Here is a 16,533-nt window from a genome sequence, read left to right on the forward strand (position 1 = left end):
TGGGAAGTAGCCATTCGCTTCTGCAGAGTTCCCAGGATGGACTTGAGGACGGGGTAGGAGGCAGGGAGCGTCTTCAGCCACCTCTGTCCAGCCACCCTCCATGTGGGGGAAGGTCCGTCTCTGCCACTTCGCCCAGCTCCCAGTCCAGAACAGCAAGGATAGATGGTGTCCTGGAGATGAGTCTTGTTAGAGGCAAGAAGAGCTTCGTCTGGGGCTTTATGCTGCAGGCACCTTCAGGGCTAGTATGCACTTATCTGTGTTGTTGCCTGAGCTGACCCAGCGTGAGGTTTTGGTGCTCAGAATGTGTTTGTCTCAGCAGCTGGGATGACAGCAGCTCCGTCAGCAGTGGGATCAGTGACACGATAGACAACCTCAGCACCGATGACATCAACACCAGCTCCTCCATCAGTTCCTACGCCAACACACCTGCCTCCTCTCGAAAAAACCTGGATGTGCAGGTAAGCGATGGGCTCCTCCAGCGGCCCCTGCCAGCAGGGCGCCTTGGGCTTGAGGACCAGGTGGGCCATCTGGGGTGAGCAGGATCCCCAGGTCCTTGAGATGAGACCTGATCACATGCTTCACTGCCTGTGCTCGCCCCTCACTAGCCCTGGCCTCCACCTGCAGAGAAAGGAGGTCAGGCACTGGGGAACTAGAAACAGGAATGGGGAAGCCTCACTGTTGTCTGTGAAGGTCTTGGTAAAACCATATTTCCTTCCTGGGCTTTCATTTCAGAATCTGCTTTTTGTTTGTTTGTTTGTTTGTTTGATTTATTTATTTTTAAAGAGGATGCTGGACTCATTTGGTCCTTCTTAGTCTGGAGTGTGTGGCCCCTTCTAGCCACAGTGAGCTGCCGCTGTCCAGGGTACATGCTGATCTCTGCAGAGTGATGGGGTGGGACCAAACATTGACAGTCTCGGGCTGGAAGACCGGTATGTCCTGATCAGAAGTTGGGAACTATTGGTCTGAAGGTCACATCCTCATGGTGATATTTGTCCATTGGTTTATGGCATCACTTTTCTTTTAAACCAGGTCTCATGTCAAATTTTATTTGTTTTTAAATATTTTATTTATTTATTTAATAGAGCGTACAAGCAGGGGGATCAGCAGGGAGAGGGAGAAGCTGGCTCTCTCCACGCAGGGAGCCCGAAGAGGGACTTGATCCCAGGACCCTGGGATCATGACCTGAGCCAAAGGCAGACACTTAACCAACTAAGCCAACCTGGCACCCCTGATTCCATGTCAAATTTTTAAAATTGTATTATTTCACATGAAAATGAGATTCTGATTTCTTTCAAAGATCAGAATGCATTGCTTTCTTGAGCCTAGATTCTCCACATGGCAACAATCAACAGGTGTCCAAGTGTCTGCCGCTTTCAGACAGGGAGCCCTTGTCCAAGCGTGTCCCAGCTGCTCCTGGCCAGCTGCGCCCTTCAGTATACCTGCCAGACCCCAAGGTGCTGGAGTCTTCAGCCCCTACTTTAAAACTCCCAGACTGGATGTCTCTGAGACTGTGTGTCTCCCGATACTGTGCTCCCTTCTGTTTGCTCCAAAGTGGATTCACGTGGATGCTTTCACTCAGCCTCACGGCGCTCCTTTGTGGGCAGAGGGATTGGTTCTAGCAAACCCATTTTACTAGCAGCAAAGTGAGGTGCCATCCTGCTAGCCAGTCCCCAAGGTGGGACTGACCGGCACAAGGACTGGTCAGCTGTGGTGGCACTGGCTTCTGTGGCCTGGGATCTGTTTCATGATGGGTCCCTCCCACCGGTGGGGGCCACTGGCTGCAAGGAAGCCACACGAGGGTCTGCTTGGGACACAGTCTCCCAGAGAGGCCTGGGCGAGGGCAGAACTGACACTGCTCTCTTCCCTCACACCCATCCACACCAGCCTCCTTTCTCTCTTGTTTCTCTGCAAGACAGGAGCTTCTTTGGAAAGGTCTATGCGTTCAGAGGTTTTTTGTTTTTGTTTTTTGTTGTTTTTTTTTTCTTAGAGGACTGGGCTAAATAAAGAACATGTCAGAGTGTGGGAGTACTTGTGTCCCACAGAAATGTGGACATTGACTCCTTGAGGAAATATGTTGGCCGTCGCCTCTGGGATGGCCTGTGACTTCTTGAATTTGCACTTTCTCCGGAATTTCTAGTTATTTTTGAATGAGAGTTGAATTGCGGTGGTGGTGGTGGTGAAGGAAAAACACTACCCAAATTACGGAGGCAGGAGATGTTGGGGGTGAAGATAACAGTCCACATCTTGATCTGAGTGGTAGTTATGAAAAGGTTAATTTTATAAAGCCTGTTCAGGCTCTGTACTTAACTTTGTGCATGGAGTATGTGAATGCTATACCTCATTTTAAAAGGGTGATTTAAAAAAAGAAAAAACCATACATAAGCCCCTCTGCTTGAGAGCGATCACTGTTTGATCAGTGATTAGACACAAGTTAGAAACACAGCCAGCCTGTGTCCCTGCCACTTATCCCTACCAGATTTTTTTTGCTTTCCTCATGGACACTAATTTCTTTTTTTTCCTGAGAGTATTTTTTTTTTTTTAAGATTTTATTTATTTATTTGACAGAGATTACAAGTAGGCAGAGAGAGAGAGGAAGGAAAACAGGCTTCCCGCTGAGTAGAGAGCCCGATGCGGGACTCGATCCCCGGACCCTGAGATCATGACCTGAGCTGAAGGCAGAGGCTTTAACCCACTGAGCCATCCAGGCGCCCCTCCTGAGAGTCTTTTTAATTTCAGGGTAACAATAACAAGCTTTTAGACTCTTCCTTAGATACTGAGGTGGAGAGCCCAGAGAGGAGAGAGACAGACAGACAGACAGACAGGTTTGTGGCAGGGAGAAGGTTGTGGAGAGGGTCCGGGAGGGAGGGAGAGATGAATAAATCAAGTTGTTTCTCTTTTGTTTACTTTCAAGGTAGGAACAGTCTTGCTTTTAGATGTCAGTTAAGCCAACAAAACACTATCAGAAGAATCTCTTGTCTTTGTTTCCCTCCCACAAAGGTGGGACGGGGCATCTGTTTTCCACACTGATACAGAGTAAACATCAGGCATTTACAAATGATTTCCTATCTGATAGACTCAGATTTGGTTAAGGGCAGCGCCCCCTCCTCTCTGACCAGCTCTTTGCTTTCATCTAGACAATGTCACATCAGAAAAGGTTCAAGAATGGCACAAACATGTCTTTTGAGCTGGTACCGAAGGTTGATTTCAAGGGATGGAAGGAGTTTAATATTCATTGGGTTGGTTTGTTTTTTGCTTTTGCTTTTTTTGTTTTTTGTTGTTGTTATTGTTGTTTGCTATAACACCACCTGAGTTTAAAATATTGAGATAAAAACTAAGCCAGTAGTTCGTGGAATAAAATAAAGGCGGACTTGCACCAATAGCTACTGAGATTCCCAGGGAGGTGGTTTCTCTGGCATCCCTTTGTTCCCGTGAGGGAGTATCTCCAAATATTTGAATCAGCGTAAATTGCAGCCTCGTCCCCTCCTCCCCTCATCCCACTCTGAGGAAAGCTAAGGGCCATTACTCCTCTCAGAGCAGCACCAGGCAACGGGAAGATGTGTGCTGCCATCATTCCCCGGGGCTCGCTCAGGTTTCTGTCACAGACTGGTTTCCCCCGATCGAACGGGGAGTGCGCAGTGTCCCAGGCAAGGCGGGGAGAGACAGAAGAAGCAGCCGGCAGACAGGCCGGGAAAGTAGGCTGAGGACAGGTTGCCTGGCCAGGTTTGCACATCGGAAGAGCTTCTGAGGAAAAGTGAAAAGGAAACCCATCCAAGGAACAGGGAAGTCGTGGTCCAGAAGCCTAAGGAGCAGCCTTGTTAGCGGAGCGGATCACAGAGAAGCTGTCCTTGGGAGACAAGAGCCCTCTTCGTCTGTGAGTGACTGTCCTCCTGGAGGATGCTGAGAGGCACCGAGGGTGCCTTCGATGGCACGCACGTGCCCAGGTGTCCAGCCCCAGGTCTCTGATCACGGCTCCGCGGCAGGGCAGAGAATCTTCTAGCCTGAGGTCTGATAGCCTTTCAGTGGACTTCTGCCATGAGGACTGGTGAGTCTGGGCAGCCAAACCAGGTTGTGGGGTCAGGGAGAAGGGGGTGAGCTCCTGGTCCTATGGTATCCTCAGAGAAGCTGATCAGCCTCGTCAAGCCTCTGCCTCCTGGTCTGTAAAGTCACAGCAATGAGAATTGTCTCAAAGGAGGAGTATGGTAGTGACATGGAACTACTTCATCTGAACATGATGTCGTGGTGTCTCATTCTTAGTAGGTACTCAGTTTCTTTTTTTCTTTTTCCTTCTTTCCTTCCTTCCTCTAGATTACCTGTCCCTCTGCCTCCCTCCCTCCATTCATGTCAGTAATGAAAGTTTGGCTGTGTTCTTAATATATCTTGCAATTTATTTTATATTTTGCAGCATTTTATTTTTAGGGCAGTGTGTTGGTGGCAGAGGACTTGTGACAAACACCTCTCTCTCCCACGTGATCATTTGTCTATTCATGTCCTTGGTCATTCAGTATTTCCCCTCAGTCTGTGCAAGGTTCCATTCCAGGTGCCAAGATACAAAGAAGCATGTATCAAAATGCCTTTAATTTTCACTGCCTGTGAAGTTTTTAGTATACAAGGGGAGGAAGATAATTCCATGTGAGTTTAATTTTTGCTACTCGAGGAAGAAAAATTCTGAGTTCTGTGGCAGGGATTCCTGTCCTGTGTGAGGCTTTGAGTGAGCCTGGAGCTCTTGACTGTTCTCTGGCCATTGGTCTAGATGTAGGGGTAGGGTTTGGCTGGGGGCAGCCCACCTGCTAGGGGCTGCTGCTTGAGACTGTTGGTAAGTCACTGTACTTCTTCCCCCCCTGTACTTTGCTAGTCTGTCACATATGGATAATAGGACAAGCTCAGAGGGTTAGATGAGCTAATAATATATGCAGAAGGACACGGGGCCGACCTAGAAGTGGTGGTACTACCACTTCTGATGCTGGTAATTACTTCTGTGATGACTGTAGTCGAAACTTGAGCCAGTTCAGCATCCTGACCTGCAGGGGATGTGGGCAGGAAGAGGGCAGTGTCCTGGCTTCTAGAGGCTTGTGGCCCAAGAGCAGGAAAGACGAGTGCCTTGTTCATCCTTATGCAGAACAAAAATGGAATAAAGACAAGCAGATACTGGGGGTTTTCGGAGGTGGGAGAGTTGGTAACAAAAGACTGAGTCCCTCCACATTTGGTGACAACTCTGTGCCCTCTAAGACTCCTGTCTCTTGCATCTCCATTTTATACACGGGTCATGACCTTAGAGGAGGTAACCTACTCCCTCCAGAGGAGGGAGCACCCAGTACATGATGTCCAACTCCGAGCCCGTGTTCTCCCCTGTACGTCAGGCCACATGGCCCACCTTGGTTCTGCCCTCTCTCTCTGCAGATCAGCCTCCCTTCTGTGGGCCCTCAGTGGCCAACCTCCAAAATTGCAGGCCTTCTCCCCACCTGAGTTTGGTTGTTTCCCTACCTACCCTTTGGGATGTCAAATGAGCGAGTGGACTTCCAGGTAGGGATAATAGGAAAATCTTTCCAAAATTAGGAGCCGTTGGAAAGAACAACTGATGAAGGCATAAAGAGCCAAGGGAAGGACACAGCTCTTTGTACCTCCCCAGGCAGCTGTCTTGCTACCCTTCACTTGTCAGCTCTGCAAACAGAGAGGCTGGGAATTTTTCATCTTTTTTTTTTTTTTTAAAAGATTTTATTTATTCATTTGAGAGGGAGAGTGAACAAGAGAGTACACGCTGAGGGGGGAGAGGGAGAAGCAGACTCTATATTGATCAGGGATCCCCATGCTGGGCTTGATCCCAAGACTCCAGGATCACAACCTGAGCCAAAGACGGATGCCCAACCGACTGAACCACCCAGGTGCCCCACTTTCTCATCTTTTGATCCCTAGTGATGCTGCTTCATGATCTGGCACATAAACCAGGAAGGTTTTGTTAAGGAATTGAGAACTTAAAACCAGTAGAGTGTCCCAGGCCTGCTATGCAGAGTAGTGCTGGGAAGGCTACTGTGCTGGGCCTAGTTGGGGCTGTGATGGTTGGATGTTCTTTCTAGAGGGAAGATCGAAGTCATAGTCCTGGGCCAAGACCATGTGCCTTCTCTTTGTCACTGGGTAAATCAGAGGTCTTGGGGTTGAACCCAGAGGCTAGGCTGGAGCTGCTCCGGGGCTGGGGTTGGGGCACAGCCACCCAGTATGGAAGGGGAATCTACTCGTTGTAGGTATTGTGTGAGGTGTTGTGTGAGACATGTGGAACTGTCTCTTGTCCTTGGACTTATTCTCCAGGAAGGCAGTGTGGCATAGTGGTTAAAATCTGGCCTCTGATTTTAGGACTTCCTAGAATCCTTGGATAGCCACTTCCTCACTTGGAAGTCAGTCTTGGGCAGTTTTCTTTTCTACTCTGTGCCTTGGTTTTCATAGGTTAAGTAGTAATATGAACTGTAACTTTCTCATGGATTTTTGTTGAGGATTCAATTAAATGATTCATGAGAAGCACTTTGACCCAGTGCCTAGCACATAGTAAGTGCTTAATAAATGTTAATTGTCACAGCTACTACTCTTAGCATCACTATAATTTGATTAGGGAAAATAAGGAATAGGAACATGTAAAGAATAACTAATAATAACTAATACCCAGATGGTAGTTAAGTGCTAAGTTTTCAGTATTTCCTGGAGTGTATTGAAATGTGTCAGAATGTACTTGAACATAATCTCCAGGAAGTTAATGACTTGTACCTGTTCTTATTCATTTACTACAATGGGGTCCCGGGCCCCATAAGTTTGTCTGGTGTATGGTGGCACCCAGGAAATATTCATGGATTGAGTGCTTCTAAAGGTACTTTCTTCCCTGTCTCAGGACCTTTGCATGTGCTGTTCCCCCCTGCCTGGCATGCTCTTCCCTAAACTCTTCTAAGTTCCTTCTCACTCTTCAGGGCACTTTTCAAAAAGGCCTGACCGCTTTCCCCCATCTTCCTCCTCATCAACTGAATTACATCAGTGTACTTCTATTTCTTACTTCTTGTCCTTTTTCTTATAAAATTTCATAATTCATCATTACTCATTTATTTGTATTTACGTAGCCAACCTCTGCCTCTTTCCCTGGATTGTGGGCTCTGGATTGAAGGAATGGGACTTAATCTGATACTTGGATCCTCAGGCTTTCCACGGCGCCTTGCAGATGGCGGGCTTGGAGGAACTCTGGTTGAAGGAATCAACTGAAAGTGTTCAGAGGAAGGAACATAGGCCGGAATAGCTGGGACAGGGAGTGGGTCACTTACGCCTCAGCTCATCTATAAAGCTGCGATGAAGGCAAAGCTACGTCTTCTCAGGACGCTCTTTAACCAGAGAGTGGTTGGGATCGGAGACCGTTTTGTTGAAGGGTGCTGTACCTTGAAAAGCACGAGTTCGTTGGTTCCCTCCTTCACTTAACAAGCCTTGATGCGGCTCCCGCTGTGCTCAGAGGCAGGAACACCCTGTCTCGGTCCCTTACCACAGCTGAGCGGGGAGCTGCCCACAGCCAGGGCGTGAGTCTTTTGTCTCCCTCCTCCTTCTGGGGCCTCGTACCCGGAGGGAGCTCAGTATATGTTTGAGGCACGACCAAACCAGGAAAGGCACCGTCGGGTGGCTGTGATGGAGACCTGGAATTTAGGAAGGATGCAGGGTTGAGGGGGGAGAGAGAGGCTGTGGTGGTGACTGAGAAGTGACTTAAGTGGGGCTTGTCTGTGTTCAGGTTTGTCCCATACCATGATATACCCACAGAGGAAGGCACATGGATACCTGTATTACTCTAGGGTGAAAGGCATTAGTTAGGGCAGATTCTTGCCGGGTGATCATTGTGATTTCCTGCCTTAATGGCGTTGCCTACTGTTGGTAGTCAGGTATAGCAAACACAGGCCTTGTCACTCGGTGTGGCCAGCCTAGAGTGTTGCTAACAGCCACCGGCATTCACTGCGCGATTTCGCCCTCCTGTCATCCCCTCGGACTGGCCCCGGCCCCCTAGGGAGGCTCCCAAAGCATTCTGGTTAGCTTTGTGCCTTTTCACTGGGGTGAATCATTAACATCACACTTCTGTCCCCTCCTGGGTTCCATGGCCAGCAGGTCAGGGCTCTTCCAAAGAAATCTAGCTAATTATAGCCCTCGTCTGAACCCAATCCCACAAGAGGAGCAGAGCAGTGGCATATAAATGGAGTAGGGTGGGAGCCGGCACCCCGGCTCTGGAGGGTTTGTCTCCTCCCAGCCCCTCTGTCTCTCTCTGCGCGGCGTGGAATCAGCCGCCACCGTTGCCTGCTCGGTCGGCGTGTGAGGCTGCCACGCTGCACTGGGAAGACGACAGAACAAAGGGAAACAGGCCAGGAGGCTGGGTGCCGGATGAAGAGAGGTCTCGGGGGTGAGAAGCGCTTGTCACCAAGCGGCAAAGAGTTGGTGGCTGAATCCTGGCTGCGTCTCGGTCTGCTGACGTTTCTCCTCGGTGGGGCTCTGTCCCTCTTTTTCCCCGGCCCCTCCTACTTCTTACTCCCTTCTAGGACATAGTTATATTCTGTACTTTCCTCGAGCCAAAAAAAAAAAAAAAAAAAAATCAGGCTTTCTAGCAAGATCACCAGACTGTAAGGGCCCAGACATTTTCTAGTCGTCGTCTGTCGTGGTGCTGGCGTTCTCGCTGCGGGCTGAGGGGCTCCCGGCCTGGGATTCTGGAAGGACTCATTCCGCGTCTCGTCCACAGACCGACGCTGAGAAGCATTCCCAGGTGGAGAGGGGGTCCCTGTGGTCGGGCGATGACGTCAAGAAGTCCGACGGAGGCTCCGACAGCGGCATAAAGATGGAGCCCGGGTCCAAGTGGAGGCGGAATCCCTCGGACGTGTCTGACGAGTCTGACAAAAGCACTTCGGGCAAGAAGAGTTCGGTCATCTCGCAGACGGGCTCGTGGCGCCGAGGCATGACCGCGCAGGTGGGCGTCACCATGCCGAGGACGAAGGCAGCTGCCCCAGCGGGCGCGCTCAAGACCCCCGGAACCGGTGAGTGAGGGGCTGTGCCGTCTCATTTCTGCCTGTGTCGGTCTGAAAACCGAAACCCGCAGATACTCGAGCAAGAGCTTCAGTCCCCATCAAGGGCAGCTATTTCTTCTTTGAGGTTAGATCTGCCAGGGACTAGCTTTCGGGAAGGTTCGTATCCCTGCATTTTCCCATGTGGAAAGAGGTCCGTGTGTCAGCCTCAAGCTCTGCAGGTGCTTCAGCAGCCAAAGGGGATGGAGTGGGCTTAACCAGGGGCTAGGGAAGAGCCCACACACCCGTGTGCAGGCTTTCCAAGGGCGTCAGTTTACGAGCTGCCTTTATGTCATTCACGTTGCCCGTGATTTAGGGACGTGTGTAAACAGAGTAGTGTGTTTGCAGGAAGGCAGAGATGCCCCCTGAAAATGTTAAGGAGAGCCTTTGAATGGCCAGAGAAGTAAGAAAGGTCAGTAGAAGGCAGGATCTCTTGCCCAAACGTACCAGCGATTGGCCGGCTTTGCTTTGTTCTGGGTAAATGTAGGCTGGTTTGCAAATGAGAAGAGTCACTGACATCTCCTAGAGGGCTCACGGTGACAGTAGTGGGTAGATTATCTTTATAAAAAGCTGTTTCCTTTGCCTCCTAAGGCGACTGCTTTCCCCAAGGAAAAAGTGAACCAGTTCTTTGGCAGAGGGGACGATGGTAAGCAGATGGGTTCTTGGTGTGCGCACTAACCTTGCTGCTTTCTCCCTTAGGAAAAACAGATGATGCAAAGGTGTCTGAGAAAGGAAGACTGTCTCCCAAAGCGTCCCAGGTGAAGCGGTCCCCGTCAGACGCAGGCCGCAGCAGTGGTGACGAGTCCAAAAAGCCCCTCTCCAGCAGTTCCAGGACCCCCACTGCCAATGCCAACAGTTTTGGGTTCAAGAAGCAGAGCGGCTCAGCTGCTGGGCTGGCCATGATCACAGCCAGCGGGGCTACGGTCACCAGCAGGTCAGCCACACTGGGCAAGATCCCCAAGTCGTCTGCACTGGTCAGCCGGTCCACCGGCCGGAAGACGAGCATGGATGGGCCTCAGAACCAGGACGATGGGTATCTCGCTCTCAGCTCCCGGACCAACTTGCAATACCGGAGTTTGCCAAGGCCCAGTAAGTCCACCAGCCGCAATGGGGCTGGGAACAGGTCTAGCACCAGCAGCATCGATTCCAACATCAGCAGTAAGTCTGCGGGCCTGCCAGTGCCCAAGCTGAGGGAGCCTTCCAAAACGGCCCTGGGCAGCTCTCTGCCTGGCCTGGTCAACCAGACCGATAAGGAGAAAGGCATCTCCTCCGACAACGAGAGCGTGGCTTCCTGTAACTCAGTGAAAGTGAACCCAGCCGCCCAGCCTGTGTCCAGTGCGGCGCAGGCGACTCTCCAGCCAGGAGCCAAGTACCCCGACGTGGCCTCTCCCACGCTCCGCAGGTAAGCGGGTCGGTGGTGCTGGGCAGTGCTGGAGTCTGTGGAATGGCATCCTGAGCGAATCATTTTTTGTTCCTTGGTGAAAACAGCCTGTTTCTCCACGTCTGTTTAGTCAGAACCTGCCAGCAATTTTGTACTCAGCTGATTATTTTCCCATGTGGGGAGGAAAACACCCAAGTGTCTGAATCTGTCATCTGGGGTCAAATCCTTAGTCTGCTTTCATCAGCCACCGTGGGTCCCTTCTTTACAATTTTGTTTCAGTTTCCTCATCTGTAAAATGGGAACACCTACCTGAGATTGCATGTGAATTTTTTTTTTTTTTAAAGATTTTATTTATTTGTCAGAGAGAGAGAGAGAGCAAGAGCGAGCACAGGCAGAGTGGCAGGCAGAGTCAGAGGGAGAAGCAGGCTCCCTGCCGAGCAAGGAGCCCGATGTGGGACTCGATCCCAGGACGCTGGGATCATGACTGAAGCCGAAGACAGCTGCTTAACCAACTGAGCCACCCAGGCATCCCAGATTGCATGTGAATATTAACCTATGTAACCATATCTGGCCCATCGTAGGTGCTCAGCCAGAGCTAGCTACAATCCAAGATGAGATCTTAATACACCCCCAGACCCCAGGTGGGCATATGAGGAGAAGGCAAAGGATCTTTTTTCCACCCTTGTCTTATTAATTCTGTGGCTGAGATTCTACATCATTATGCCAGACCGTGAGCTCAGCCAGAGCCTTCTCTCAGCTAGCCCAGTATCCTCCCCCTCCACCACACACGTACTTTTTTATACTGCATGCTTAATTCCAAATTTGTTTCTGAAATTCTAGCTTTCTTAAAAAAAAAAAAAAAGACAAAAAACCTTTTAAAGCAGAAGTGTTTCTGAAAAAGAGAAATTGATTTCTTATTCCCTTAAAAAGGCATTTTCCCACATTTCCACACTGAATGGAAATTTTGTATATGAAAATAGTGGTTTTTTTTAAGCAGTTCCTTTTTAAATGTGCACAGCTTTTGATGGTTCGTATCATCTTGTCCTTCTCTCTGCTGAACCGTCCTCAAACTGGAACGGCATAGGACAGAGCTTATCTTACCATTCCCAGGAAATGGCTTATCCTAGGAAAGAGTCTAAGTCCCAGATAGAAAATTAAGTAGTGAAAAATAAAAACTATGTGCACATATTTGGGGGTGAATAGGAATGTTGGAAAAGACTTCAGAAGAAGCCTGCCACGTGAAAAGTGTGGTGAAGCAGTTCACTGTTCTTTGTCTAGACTTGATTATTAGAATTTCAGTAATGATTGTTTTTTCAGGGGAAGGTCCTATCGGGCTGCTCTTTGTTGTTCTAACAGATTGCCTTGTAAATGAAAATATCCTCTGCTTCTTGCCTCAAGTAGTGTATGTAATATTCACTCTTTGGTATTATAGATTTCCTTTAGTAACTACAAAGGTATTTTACTGGACCCTTAGGCTACTGTTACAGAATACTTGAAAATGCATGCAGATTCTTAGGCCCGACACTGAACAACTTTCAGCCAAATCCTGTTAATTACATTTTTTCTAAATCATTAGGAGGTGTTCTCAATTTCCTCTTTGTGCCTTAGTGCAGAGACGAGAAATCTCAGATCCAGTGATAGCGCTCTTCAGATGACGGGAGGGACCAACAGACAAAAGCCTGGGCTTTTTCTGCGTAGTTACATGGAGGAGAATTAGGGGCAACAAGCAACAAAGAAGATGCATAGGATTTTGGTTTTCTAGTGATTGAAAGGGCTTGACAGTGGAGTGAGTTACCCTTAGATGTAGGGAGCTTCCTGTTACTGGAAGTACGTAAGCACACCAAAGCCAAGATTCTACCAGAGGATAGCTCATTCTTTGGTTGTCGTCAGGCAAAAAAGTATTTTCTTTTTTTTTTTTTTTAAATAAAGATTTTATTTATTTATTTGACAGAGGGAAAGAGATCACAAGTAAGCAGAGAGGCAGGCAGAGAGGGAAGGGGAAGCAGGCTCCCTGCTGAGCAGAGAGCCCGATGCGGGGCTTGATCCCAGGACCCTGAGATCATGATCTGAACCGAAGGCAGACGCTTAACCCACTGCGCCACTCAGGTGCCCCCAAAAAGTATTTTCTAATCTGTTACCAGATACCACAGTGAGGATTAGTTATGTGTGCGTATGTTTGTTTTTACAATAATTGGGATTTGTAAGGACTCCCGGGAGAGAACAAAGATGATCCTACCACGGAGTCGCTGGGTGCAAGGCGACCTGCCTGTCTTTACCTGCCTCTCAAGATTGGTCGTGGTTTTGTCCCTGCAGAGATGCACATTCCAGCAGGGTTTGGTGGATGGAATGACTGCATTGCTAGAGCATGTCCCCGTCCTTGGACTTTAACAGTGTTCTGCCATTCTTCACAGAGAGTCCTGTTGCCAAATGGAGAGAGAGGCCCATGGGCCAGTCCCTGTTTTTCTGGCAGTACATTTCCGGTCATCAGCGGGGGGATGACATGAAATGACATGTCTGTCCCCAAGACCCAGGGCATCTGCTCTTACATCACATGCCCCGGGAAGATTTCTGTGTAGATCCTTGGGTAGGACTAGCCTCCCATCTTTCAGATGGGCCATCACTTGAGGAGAAATCCGGGAAGATAATTTTCCCAGCACACCCCCCCCCATCCAGATCTAGACTCATCTTCTTGATCAGTTCATGTCATTCTTAGAGACCAAACAACCGAAACCTTTGGAACTGAACTGAGTACCTGCTTTGTGCCTGGGGTCTCAGATACAAAGATGATTAAGATAGATCTTTTCCTCTAGATGTGTCGGGGCTGGGGCAATTTTCTAGTTACCCTATTTATGGAAATGAAGGGAAGCAAGATCTGGGACCACCATGGCTAGGCCTATTGAAAATTATTCCACGTGGCCCTAAGGGTTTCGGCTATAGCCTCGAACTTGAAGCTGGAGCCTTGTGAGACACTGGTGTCTGGGCCCCTGCATGGCGTCCTTTCCCAGCGGAGCACCATTAGCCATTTCAGTAGCAATGACTGTGCCCCTCCCCAGGGTGCTTAGCGCTCCTGTACTTGTGCCCCACCGTTAACAGCTTGGCACCCCTCGTTGCTGGCTGTTCAACCTGCACAACCCTTTGTCTCTTCACAGACTCTTTGGTGGGAAGCCTACCAAGCAAGTGCCCATTGCCACAGCAGACACCATGAAAAACTCAGTGGTGATCTCCAATCCTCATGCCACCTCGGCCCAGCAAGGTAACTTAGAGTCCCCCTCGGGCAGTGGCGTGCTGAGCAGCGGAAGCAGCAGTCCTCTCTACAGCAAAAATCTGGATATCAACCAGTCTCCTCTAGCCTCCAGCCCCAGCTCAGCCCACTCGGGCCCTTCCAACAGCCTCACCTGGGGCACCAATGCCAGCAGCTCGTCCGCGCTCAGCAAGGACGGCCTGGGCTTCCAGTCGGTCAGCAGCCTCCATACCAGCTGCGAGTCCATTGACATCTCCCTCAGCAGCGGAGGGGGGCTGAGTCACAATTCCTCCACGGGCCTCATCACCTCCTCTAAGGACGACTCCCTGACTCCCTTCGTCAGAACCAACAGCGTGAAGACCACGCTGTCGGAGAGGTTGGTGCCGTGCGCCTGTATCTCTTGGAGAGACACCCTCCCGCAAGTCAAAGGGTTTATGTGAGGAATCCCAAATGTTAGTTCCCCTTTGCCTGGGAGAGTGCGCTCTTTCTAACCACTGCTGTCTTTTCCGTGGGGAAGCCAGGCTGGGATGGAATTCAGCTCGGCTCTCCTTCCTGTTACCTTTTCCATCGTGGTTATTCTCCGTGCTTGGAGCTGCTGGCGGCGACGGAGGGAGGGCTGCAGATTTAATGCTCCCGTTGGAAATGGCATTCCTCCTTGGAGGGCCTTCCATTTTATCCTGTTCGTTCATCAGCTGCTCGTCCCCCCAACCCTTGTCATTGTGCAGGCAGAGCGGGTGGCAGGAGACGTTTCTAGGCAGTGGGGTGGACTTGGTGGGTGTCACGGCAGGCATCCTCCTATTAAAGGGCTGCCAGCCAGAGTGATCGAGACACTCAAAGCAGCCTCAGAGCCCCGGATTCCACTGCAGCGTGCTGTGTGTCTTGTTCTCCACGTAGGCCAGAACGCCGGGATGCGCGCTGGGAATGAGAAAAAAAAAATGTCTAATCATTGTGTGTGTCCGACCCCTCCCCTTTCTTCCCATCTAATGTTCCTTCTCTTATTTTCTACCTGCCTGGACTTCTAGCCCTCTCTCTTCCCCTGCTGCTAGCCCTAAGTTCTGCAGAAGTACTCTGCCCAGGAAACAGGACAGGTAATGACATTGTAGGCCTGGGAGCCCACCGAGCCTCCAGGTTCCTCTGCCCATCCGTGTCAAGCCAGACGTCTTGTGTGAGGCTGTTGGCCTGAGGCTGCCGCTTGTGTTCGTGGCTCTGCTGTACGCTGTGACCCCAGATATGCCAGGGAGGGTCTGCTCCGCTGTCCACCCCAGCCCTAGAAGCGGTGGAGTTGGGCCAGCCCGTCCCTCCCCAGCTTGGGAAGGAAGCTCAGCCACTGGAACTGGGGCTTGAACTGGAGCGGCAGACACCCTCCCTTGCATCTCTGCCCTCCTGTGGCATGCTCCTGCTTCCCAGCTCTCTACCCTTTCTTCCCTCTCTCCCCCTTCCCCCTCCCAGCCCAGAAATGATCTCCCACCCACTGTGGCGGGGCCCTCACCTTTGTCTCCCCTGCCCCTACTCCCCACGCAGCTGGCTCCCTTCCCTTCCAGAAAATCCTTTCCTGCTATTTGGCTGGTGCGTCTCGCAGGCTGTTGTGTTCTGTGTGCCTGTTTCCTGGAATGATCGTGAAAAAGAGGACATGGAGGGGTGAGGCTCTGCGAACTTAGAGGCTCGCTTGCCCCTAGCTGCCCTGTGGGTGGGCCTCAGAGGTGGATACTGACCTCCAGTTTGTGGGGGAGCCTCAGCTTGGCCAAATACAACAACCAGATGTTGTTTCATGCTAGGAAAAAAAAAAATTTAATCCCCTTCACCCCGTCCGTGGCAAAAACTTTGTTTTTGTCAGACTCACAGACCAAGCCTTTAAAACCTTGTTCTTTGGAAATCCAAATGCCTTGACTTTATCCGCAGGCAAGTTGAAACCTGCCCGCACTCGGGCCCAGGGCTGCTCACCAAGCTACACCAAACTAAGAGGGACCTGGAATTCATATTGTTCCAGGTGAATTCCAAATATGCAGACTGCTGGCCTCTTGACACCCTCCAGCAAGTCTCTTCTCTCACATGGAGTCATCATCAGTGGCATTTGGGGAGGGTCAGACGCAGGGGTGCTGGCATCTCTCTCTCCAAGAAGCTGGGGTGCTGGTGCAAGCCTGGGTGACTGGGCAGCAGCAGGTGTGGGCTCTGCTTCGACCTGGGGTAGCCCCTGAGTTTTGCTTTGCATCTGTGACAAGAGAGGAAGTTTGGGGTCCAATGGATGTCTCGGGCCTCCTGGTTCCTCAGGGTGTGCGCTGGGGTAGGTCAGGCCCAGGATCAGGTGTCTCTTGTTTTCCGTGGATGTGGATGTCTTGCATGTGCAGCTGGATAGAAGGGAGCGCTCCGTGGTGCCGTGAGTCTCTTGCTCCAGATCTCCGGCCCCCCTTTAGCCTCTCCCTCCTTCCCTTGCCTGCTTTCCCTGTGCTTCTCTGAAGTTCTCATTTTTGTTTTAACTTCCCTACAGTGACCCGCACCTTGATAGGAACACTTTGCCTAAAAAAGGACTCAGGTATCTGCGCTTCCTCCTTCCCTCCGTACCATCTGGTGTGGCTTTGGGGCTTGGCTGCGTGGCCCTCATGGCTGGGAGAGGGGTGAGGGCTGGGCTGGGCTGGGGTCCCCGCTTTGGCCACCGCAGCAGGACCCTCTGAAATGGGGGCTCCCCTGGCACCCTCTCATTCTCCTCACTCCATCTGTCGGCTTTTTTGCTTGGGCAGAGGCTGTGCTTTTTCAGGCTTATTATGGCGAAAGCCATCTCACGAAGAACACCCCTTGGCAAGCCCAGAGAGCAGAGACAGCCTCTCCTGGGACCACGGGGTTCCATCAGTGAGCCCTTTACC

General features: G+C 50.6%; 1 protein-coding gene across 9 annotated transcripts in view; it reads left to right on the plus strand.

Annotated features, from left to right (window-relative positions):
• NAV2 (neuron navigator 2) overlaps positions 1 to 16,533 on the plus strand; it is a 397,014-nt gene that overhangs the window by 317,669 nt on the left and 62,812 nt on the right. For 5 of the 9 annotated variants that reach the window (XM_044258951.1, XM_044258952.1, XM_044258954.1 and 2 more), the window contains 6 exons: positions 320 to 458; positions 8,735 to 9,026; positions 9,753 to 10,455; positions 13,584 to 14,051; positions 14,698 to 14,763; positions 16,161 to 16,205. In XM_044258951.1, the coding sequence (XP_044114886.1) occupies positions 320 to 458; positions 8,735 to 9,026; positions 9,753 to 10,455; positions 13,584 to 14,051; positions 14,698 to 14,763; positions 16,161 to 16,205 (1,713 nt within the window). The remainder of the gene's footprint in view (positions 1 to 319; positions 459 to 8,734; positions 9,027 to 9,752; positions 10,456 to 13,583; positions 14,052 to 14,697; positions 14,764 to 16,160; positions 16,206 to 16,533) is intronic. The other 4 variants (XM_044258953.1, XM_044258955.1, XM_044258958.1 and 1 more) reach the window with 2 other exon arrangements.

Source organism: Neovison vison, chromosome 7, assembly GCF_020171115.1.
Source record: "Neovison vison isolate M4711 chromosome 7, ASM_NN_V1, whole genome shotgun sequence".
In the NCBI taxonomy this organism is placed as follows: domain Eukaryota; kingdom Metazoa; phylum Chordata; class Mammalia; order Carnivora; family Mustelidae; genus Neogale; species Neogale vison.